We start from the raw sequence: 9,629 nt of genomic DNA, 5'->3' as shown, positions 1-9,629 counted from the left end.
CTTAAAGTAAATAATAGGTAATTAACTTTACCACACGATCAACAACAAGAGCATCTGACTTTGTCTATATTTAGACTCATGAGACTTTAGCTGGGAAATTTTTCCAATTTTGCCCACAAACGGGCCTGATGAGTTTTAACGTACATAACTCTAAATATATTAACTGCAGCCCGCGGAAGACGCTTTAGAATACAATGCGGCCTTACTTGTTCTAAAAAATTCCAACTACCACCAAATGCTTACTGACCTTTTTTTAGGTAATAAACTTATCAAATCAATTAAAATTAGTTAAAAAAAAAATTCTGTAAGTTTTTAAAATATTAAATACTTAAAAACTACATATTTAAATTTTTCATCGTTGTGCTTACTTGTAATACTAATTTACAATAATCTGTAAATTTTTATTAGTATAGATATTTACTTAAGTTTAAACTTATGTAGAGTTATATAAAAATCCTTTTTCTTGTAGTTATCAGATAGCATAGGATAATAAAAGTTTAAAAACAACAAATTACAAGTATAAAATATATATTTTACTTACAATGTTTAACGTCTACTGTTTAATCAACATTTTTTTACGAATTTTTTTGTTAAAAAGTATTCTTAATTAAAAAAAAAATCCAAAAAAAAAATTCAAATAACTTTTTTTTTAGATTGTAACTTAAAGTTAATTCAATAAACCTGTATTTACTTTTTGATGTCTTAAACAGAGATATAAGTATGTAAAACAAGTATACTATTAATTAATTTTTTACAAATATGCCAATAGTTTAAATCTAAAGATAACACTTTAACATTAAACATTAAAGTTTTAATTTACATATTATTAGTCTCAGTATAATATTGTTTATTGAACGAAAAAAAAAATTGCTAAAAATATTTTGTCTTAGGAACTGGTTAACGAAAAAACCTTTCAGTTATCGAGTCGCACACCACTTGGATACAGTTCTGTTCTGACTTGTGTTCTTATATGATTTTATTAAATTAAGTAGTTTTTCCCAAAAACAAAATCATACGTTATTTTCGATGTAGTCTTTAGAAATTGTCTGTTTTTTTGTTTCAAAAAATTTAATAAAAAAAATATTGAAAATATACCGGAAAAATTAATAGAGTATTTAAAAATATAATTTTTTTAAATATGTTTATTATTATTGTTGACTATATATTTATAACGTTTAATTATAAACTTGATATTAAATAACAAGTTGAAAAAAATAATACTTTTGATTGTTGTACAAATACATTAAAGATCAATAATTAAATAAAAAAAATATAGATTAAATTCAGTTAAAATATTATAAGAGTAAAAATTAAGTTTAATTAATTACTTATACTTATGTTAACTAATAAATGTTAATTCATTTTAATCTGTGTATTACTGTTTAAAGTATTAAGTGTATTACTAAAATCACTTATAACATGTAGTTAGTTTTACAAAAGCTAATAAAATAAATAGTGTCTTACGCTATATAAAATTAGCAGACTTAAGTTTTAACAAATTAATCTTTTAAAATTTTTGTGAGCAGTAATGTCAAATTTAAAGTGTTTAAAACAAATTAATCAGTATATAAGTATAATGAACATTGTTAACTTACGTTTAGGAAAAGTTATCTGTACGAAATAAAGACATATATTTATTTTTTTTAGTTGGTTGTATAAGGTTAGAAAAGCTAAAATAGACTAACTAACTTTTACTACATACAGACTACATATATAAGCTAAAATAATGTTTTAATAACTTATTGGAGTTATATAATTAAACTGTATATGTAACTTGTAATAGGTATGTATTTTGATTAATTTTTATGTCTAAGTTAGAAATGAGTACTTAGTAGCTTTAAAAAACGTCAAAAAAAACAAAAAATTGATGCAGTTTAAAAGTTTTGTTTATAAACTAAGTATGCTTCTCAAAAATAGATTTTAGCACTTGATTCTTGAAAAAAATACATTATCATAGTTTATATTAAACTTAACAAAAGTTAGCTTTATCTGCAAATTTGATACAAAGTTATAGTACTAGTCCAAAATAATGAAAGATTGTTATAAATTTTTACTGTATAAACATACACTAATTTTTAGGAAGTAAACAAAAGTTTAAACCTGTTTTAAAGAAATAGATTACCTTCAAAACAACACGCGTAAAACATAATAAACTCTTTTATATAATTTTGTACAAATAATATATTTCGCAAAGTTAATTATTCTTTTTTGGTTTTCAAATAACACAAAAAAATGTTTTCAAACATTTTAAACTTTAAGATTTTTATATAAAAGTTGGTACTAGTTATGTAGAAACAAAAAAGTTGTTTTTTAAAAGGTATGAATGAACTTATCTAACATTTGGAGAAAAAATATAATGTTTAAAATACTTGTTTATTTAAAACTATAAACAAATTAGATTTTGTCACAAGAACATGTTTTGAAAAAGTTAAAAAAGTTAAATAAGTACATTTTCAGTATTAGCTGTTTTACAATATACTTTTGTCTGAAAGCTTAGAATTAGTTTAAAAATATTTTATTAACTAGCAAAGAGAAAGTACAACCACTATTACTAATTATTAGAGTAAAATATAACTAAAATTATAAATTTTAGCTTGTTTTTTTTAATTACATAGTATTTGTTAAAAATGCTCGTTAAAGTACTATTTAGAGTTGAAGTTATTTTATAAATTTTATTATGACCAACTTATCGTCTTATATTTTCACATATTAAACATGTTTATTACCTCGTATTTTAAAATTTTCCATTTATTATAAAAATGAAACAAAAAGTACAATCAAAAATTAAATGCAACACAAAAATATTTGGTAGTAAAATAGTCACAAGAAAAATTGTCAAAGTTTAGCTTTATTAAAAAAACCCATGATTGTTGTATTTTAAACTTAAGGTTAATTTTTTTTCTTCTTAAAATCAATAAATATTTTTTAGACAAGTACAAAATTAAAACCCCGAGAACTTTACTTCAAAGAAATTTGGTTTTGAACCGTTTTTAGTAGTGTCAGTTTAAAAGTTTTTAAAAAGAGTCTAAAACTTTGTTAATTCAAAAAACTGTTTTCAAATTTTTAATGGATAAGTTTTAGTTTACTAAAGTTTTTATAAACAAATTAATCTTTTAAACATTTTTATGTTTCACATCTAGTAAAAAAAGACTCATTAAACATTGAAATCAACTTTACTAAAAGTGCCGCAAAGTTAGACTACTGTGCTAACTATGTTATTGAAAAAAAAATTAAATAAAGTTTTTTATAAAAATTTGACTTATATTAGTATTAAAAAGTTCGCTTAGATTTTTTAAGCTAATAAAATTATAAATTAAAAATATTTGATCAATTTTCAATACTTATGATCATGTGTAAACAATTACAATTATTTTATAATTGTTAAACATTATAAAAATAGATATGTTAAAACAGAACAGTCAGCAGTATAATTTTAGTTCTAGTAAGCAATTAAATTTTAAGTGTTATCAAAACTAAAAATATAAACAAATTTAAAACAATAAACACTACTACATACTGAACTGTATGTAATAAATAAGTCAACTGTATGTTGTAAGGTTTAGTATAAATGTTATAGGCTATATTTTAGTGATCAAAAACTTTTTTGCAGCTTTATAAAAATACCATGTCGTTATTGTTTTTTGGATTATTAAATAGTATAATTCCTTACAAAATAAAATTACATTAAGTTATGTTTAAAGAATAAAATAACCTCTTTTTAGTTTTTATAAGCTTTAAGTGCCATAAAACACAATTTAAGCTAAAATACAAAACTTAAATACATACTCATTAAATTAAGAAAAATCCCTTAAATTAAGTTGTTATAAGTTGTTAAAATTTTTAAAAGCTTATTTTAATTTTGTTTCAATTTCAAAATATTCATTATAAATATTATTTTGCACTACAATTAGTTTATTATATGTTAAATCAGCGAAAAAGTGATTATTCAGTTCATTATTTTTTAGATATTAATTTAATAGTGTAAAGTTAAAGTACTAAAATAAAAAAAGTAGTATTTGTATTAAAAAAGAACAAAAAAAAACAAACGTTTAGTTAAATTTTTACTTGATAGAATAAAAATCATAGCTCGTTTTAATAAAAAAATAGAAATTCAGACATTTATTTTATAAAGTGATAAAAATGAATTGTAAACCATACCCAAGTGTAAGTTTATGTTTTTATTTGTAAAAAAAATAAGTTTTTAGAAATTATATATAATTTATTATTTAAATTTAATGTAGAAAACATTATTATTTATCTAGTATTCAATAAATTAGTAAATTATTTTGTGCTTTAACTTTATAAAATTTTCTGGTACAACTTATAAATAAGTAAATATTTTTCCTAAACTTCTCTTAAAATTAATTATATCCAAAAAGTTTACAAAAAACTTAATATGTTTAAGTGAAAGTTTCTTTGATTGAGAAAACTATTTATAATCTTAATTATATCGCCATTACATATTGTAACAACAGCCCGAAGATATCAAAGATAAGATACTGAAGGAAGAAAGCTATGTTAGACAAAAACTTGAGGCAGCTCGTTTGGAACAGGAGTTTTCGAATATAAACGTAAATGATGAAAAAAAGTTTTGCATGAAACTACTCCTTCTTAATAAAGATCCGTTTAAAGGATATGGATTTAAGGTAACTGCTGATGGTGACAACCAAAATTCTTCAGTTGTAAGTGAGGTGGCTTTGGATAGTCGTGCTATGAAGCAAGGATTAAAAACAGGACAACGTATTGTAGAGGTTTGTTGATTAGTATTGTATAATTTAAAAACGAAATTTCTAACTTAAAAAATCGAAATGTCGGTCGAAATAAGTTAGTTTCAACTTTAGAAACTTCACTTATTACTAAAGTATGATCTTAATCTACTTAATTCATTTCGGTTCAACTATTCAATAAAATTAGTTGATTTCCGTTATTCTAGAACAGTAGTTCCTTAACTAAGGAAGGCAACTAGTAAGTAGTATAGCTTAGAAAAAAGTATGAGCACTTGTTATGCGTAAGTGACTACGCCCGAAAGTGGGAGATGCCGACACTTTCAAGAAATACTGCTTTAGAGAATTACAGCAAAGCACTTATGATATCAAATTATTTTTCAAAGCTGTTTATATTTATATGATTTTATTTTTTTACGTATTTTTTGTTAATCACCCAAAAAAATAATGTATTACTTTTTAGTTTTGAAAGTTAACAATCATTTATCGAAAATTCCAACAATTCTTAAAAGTATTGCTTTTTCTTTTTTATTTCAATTATAAAAAAATTAAATATAAAGTGTGAAAGCTAGTTCAAGTTTGTTAATAGTGTAATCTATAACAAAATTTTGTTTTAGTTTAAACTGAAATTAGCTTTAACAAACAGCTTTATTAACTTTGTTTAGTTTTAACTGCTATGATACAAACAAAACTTTACAGGTAAACTTTGTGAATGTTTACAACAGCCCTACTAAAACAACTGTTGGTATGATTAGTAGTTCTGAAGAGGCTGTTCATATTCTTGTTATTGAAAAAGATGGTGCTCAGTATTTTGATTCGAAACTGTTCACTATTATCAAAGATCCGTGTAAAGGATATGGATTTAAGGTAACTGCTGATGGTGACAACCAAAATTCTTCAGTTGTAAGTGAGGTGGCTTTGGATGGTCGTGCTATGAAGCAAGGATTAAAAACAGGACATCGTATTGTAGAGGTTTGTTGATTAGTTTTTAATGATATAAAAACGAACATTGTAAATTAGAAAATTACAGTGTCTGTCAAAACAAGACTAGTCTATTCAAAACATTTCATTTGTTATTGAAGTATGATCTTAAAGTACTTTGTTTATTTCTAATCAACTATCAAAAAAACTTCGTTGATTTCGGCTACTTTAGAGCAGTTGTTCTTAAACTAATAAGGCAAATAGAGGGTGATATACTTTTGAACAAAATTGATTGTAAATGAATGTTTGGTTGTCCATAAGTGACTTTGTTCAAAAGTGGGCGATGTCAACACCTCTAGAAATACTGCTCTAGAGAGTTACAGCAAACATTTATGATAAAAACTCATTTTTCAAAACTATTCATATGTTTTTTTTTCTGTTTTATGTTACTATTTACCAAACAATATTTAAATTTAATTTTAGAATATGTTTAGAAAATTTGTATTTGTTTTAAAGTATTGCTAATTAGATTTTACTCACCAGTGTAAATGTTAAAGTTTTAACTGTAAAACCTATTTCAAGTTTGTTGATAATGCAACTTATAATCAATGTTGTTTCAGTTCAAACTTAAAATAAGCTTTAGTAAACAGCTCTATTGACTGTTTTTAGTTTTAACCGCTATGATACTAGTAAAACTTTTCAGATAAACAATGTGAATGTTTACAACAGTCCCACTAAAACAACTGTTGGTATGATTAGTAGCTCTGGAGACTTTGTTAATATTCGTGTTATTGAAAAAGATATCGCTGAGTATTTTGATTCGAGGAATATCGTTCCTTCTAAAGAGTATCTAGGACAACAAAATTTGGAGTTTTTAAGATCTAACATGCCCACTAAACTTGATTCCAGTAGTGATAAAGATTCGAAAATGGTCGGTATGAAACTTTGTGAAATTCGTAAAGATCCTTGTAATGGTTTTGGACTAACGTTAGCTAGTGATGGTGACAACAAAAACTCTTCTGTTGTAACTGATGTAGCAGCTAATGGTGCTGCTATGCAGCAAGGAATCAAAAAAGGACATCGTCTTGTAGAGGTTTATTAAAGTTTTAATGAAATCTAAGTATATTTTCAAGAAGTTTTATACTAAAAAAAAGTCTTTTTTTTTATGTAGTTTTGTATTAAAATAGAGGTGTGCAAATTAAATATTTTATACACGACCGGTTTCGGTGGCAAAAAATTGCGACCTCTTTAAGGAAAAGTTTTATATTAATACATAGTTTAAAAAATACTAATGGAAAATTATCTTAGCAAAGTCCAAAATCTAGTTTTGAAATTAAATCAAAAAATCAAACAGATCAATGGCTTGAACGTGTACAATTGTCCAACCAAAACAGCTTGCTGTATGATAAGTGATGCAGGTAATGTAGTAGCACTTTTAGTTATAGAAAAAAGCGATGCTCAGTATTTTGACTCTAAAAAAATTGTTCCTTCCATGCAGCATCTAAACAGACGCTACTCTGACATTATGCCGGTGAGTTAGCTTTTAAAAGTGTTGTAGTTTTTGTTATATTTAAAAAATAATAGTTTAAAAATAAAGAAACTGATTCGTTAAAGTTTTTATCAACTAAAAATAAAAACGCGCAGAAAAGAACAGCACCTCCACCGCCACCAAAAACTTACAAATTCAAAATAACTGGTGGTAATTTTGGCTTTGACCTCAGCACAAAACCGGAGCACCAAAATAAACCGATTATTTCGGCACTCTATCTAAATGGACCTGCTTATGATGCTGGCTTAAAAATTGGTGACTGCATTGTTGAGGTTTGTAAAAATTTTCAACTTTTCAAAAGCATGCGTTAGTAAACCATTTTTCGTAAATTTTCATACTTAACATCTAAGTTTTAAATATTTGTATGTAAAAAATGTAAAAGTAAGTAATTTTATTTCCTCGTCAACTTTTCAAGCTTTTGTTTTTTTAATTGAAACCATAATCTAAATAATAATTTTTTTTTGATAAATTCATGTAATCAATATAATAATTTAGAATTATTATTAGATTAACAACATTCGAGTGTACGAAAAAGATCCTGCAACTGTTGAACGGATACTCAAGCAAAGTACAGGATTAGCTGTTGAGCTTCTTGTAGTTGGTAGAGAAGAACTTGCTATTTTTCAAAGCAAGCAAGTTTACCCTGGAAAAGGAGTGCATGTTAAAAAATCAATGTTTGGACAGGTATGATTTACAGCAAAAACTATTAATTGTCCATATAAAAAAATCTTACCGAAAAAATATTTTGAAATTTATAAAGCTAGATTTCTAAATACAAGTTTACACTTGTAAAAGGTGATAATTAAAGAGTTTTTAATGGTTTTTAGTCCATTTATTTTAACTTACAGTTTTCTTTTATTTTGAAGTGCAAGATATCGTATACTTTAGTTTGTCACAACCTATCGTTTTTAAATGTTCGTTAAAATTACCGTTTCAGACGAAGTTACAGTCCAAGGTGCACACTGTGAATAGAAGGGATGGAAATTTTGGATTTTGGTTGAATGAAGAGCAGAAATACTCAAGTAAACCAGTAGTTATGGTTGACATATTTGCCTCTGGAATCAGATGTTATGATCGCATTATTGAAGTTTGTAGTTGTTTTAAGAACTCTGTATAGGTATTAGCAAGGCTGTAAGAACTTACTGAGTTTAAAAATAGTTTAGTATGAAATTTTTTTTGTTTTGTTCTATAAATCATTTCCATTGTGAATTTTTTAACCAAAGAACCTAAAAAGCTAAAAAGTAAGTAACTCTTAAATTATTATAGTTGTTTATAAAAATTTGAACTTTTATCAAGAACTTCGATTGTATTAAAAAATGCTGTTTGTCTTATTACAGATTAACGGAGTGTATGTGTACAATATGGCAGCAAATGACGTAAAGAAAATGATCTCAGTTATAAAAGATGATATTGAAATTGTGGTAATAAATGAGGCAGCTCACAAGTATCACGAAAAGAACGGAACTCTACCTAAGAAGCAAAACGTCATAGACATGCGTCCGAGATGTAAGATAACTTTTTTTAAATTTAAAATGTGATAACTTAAAAGTGTCTGTATCCAAGTTTTTTATATTAAAATTAAGTTGATATTTCATGCTTTATTAATTTTTGATTAAAATTCTAAATTGACTAAAAAACCAAAAACAAATTTACAGCAAGTGCTCCAAGTGGTGGATTTTAGCTAAATAAGCAGACTAAGTATCCGAAAAGTTTAAGATGATAATTGCAATGTTTGAACTTTTTAGTAGCTTTTCGTGTATCTACTTGTCTGCTGTTTTCATGACACAAGTGTTCTAATAAACTAGTTGTAGTTATCATATTAAAATAAATTGCATTTTGAAAAGTTTAATTTTGTTGTATATTGAAAGAAAGTTTTTACTTTATTTATTTAATAAATATACTACTGAAAACTTGTTGTTATTAACTATCAAGATTTGTAAACTGATTTACTTAATAGAGACAAAATTACTTTAAAGTATTATTAACAGAAATAAGTTTCGCAGCAAAAATAATTGTTTTAATTTTTCATAGTAAGATTCTGGTGTTGGTAATTTAGGAAGCTATTACGCGTAAACATACAATTGAACTTAATATATATTATTAAGTTTATTAACACCGATAAAAAAGTTCGACGCTTAAAAATGTTTGTCAGAGGCAGGGTTTCCAAAGCTCTTTTTCAAAATATCCCCTTTAAATAAAATAAAAAAGCTATGGCCCCTCTAACAAGATTTCTCAAAAACCTACCATTAAAACTACCTAACACCTTTTATTTTTTGCTACAGAATATCTAGTGTAAGGTTCAAATTATGACCTAAATTTTTAGTTCAAGGGTGTAGTTTTATCTAGAATAATATTTTAACCCGTAAATACAACCTCGTAACCACTAAATGTGGTAACAAAAATAAAAATCGATACAAATGTATTAATACTTTAAA

At 25.1% G+C, this 9,629-nt stretch overlaps 1 protein-coding gene across 1 annotated transcript; it reads left to right on the top strand.

Moving 5' to 3' along the window:
• Window positions 1-4,140: 4,140 nt before the first annotated feature.
• On the top strand, window positions 4,141-8,875 carry LOC145838878 (Na(+)/H(+) exchange regulatory cofactor NHE-RF3-like). The gene is made up of 10 exons (XM_082946499.1): window positions 4,141-4,164; window positions 4,476-4,751; window positions 5,424-5,696; window positions 6,349-6,738; window positions 7,000-7,176; window positions 7,290-7,466; window positions 7,702-7,878; window positions 8,132-8,281; window positions 8,532-8,700; window positions 8,850-8,875. Exons 1-10 carry the CDS (start codon window positions 4,141-4,143, stop codon window positions 8,873-8,875), a joined length of 1,839 nt encoding a protein of 612 aa, XP_082802625.1.
• Window positions 8,876-9,629: the final 754 nt, after the last annotated feature.

This window comes from Thalia democratica, chromosome 6 (genome assembly GCF_965202585.1).
Source record: "Thalia democratica chromosome 6, ktThaDemo2.hap1.1, whole genome shotgun sequence".
Taxonomy (NCBI): Eukaryota; Metazoa; Chordata; class Thaliacea; order Salpida; family Salpidae; genus Thalia; species Thalia democratica.
The sequence above is the reverse complement of the archived record's forward strand: the minus strand, read 5'-3'. Positions and strand labels throughout refer to the sequence as shown.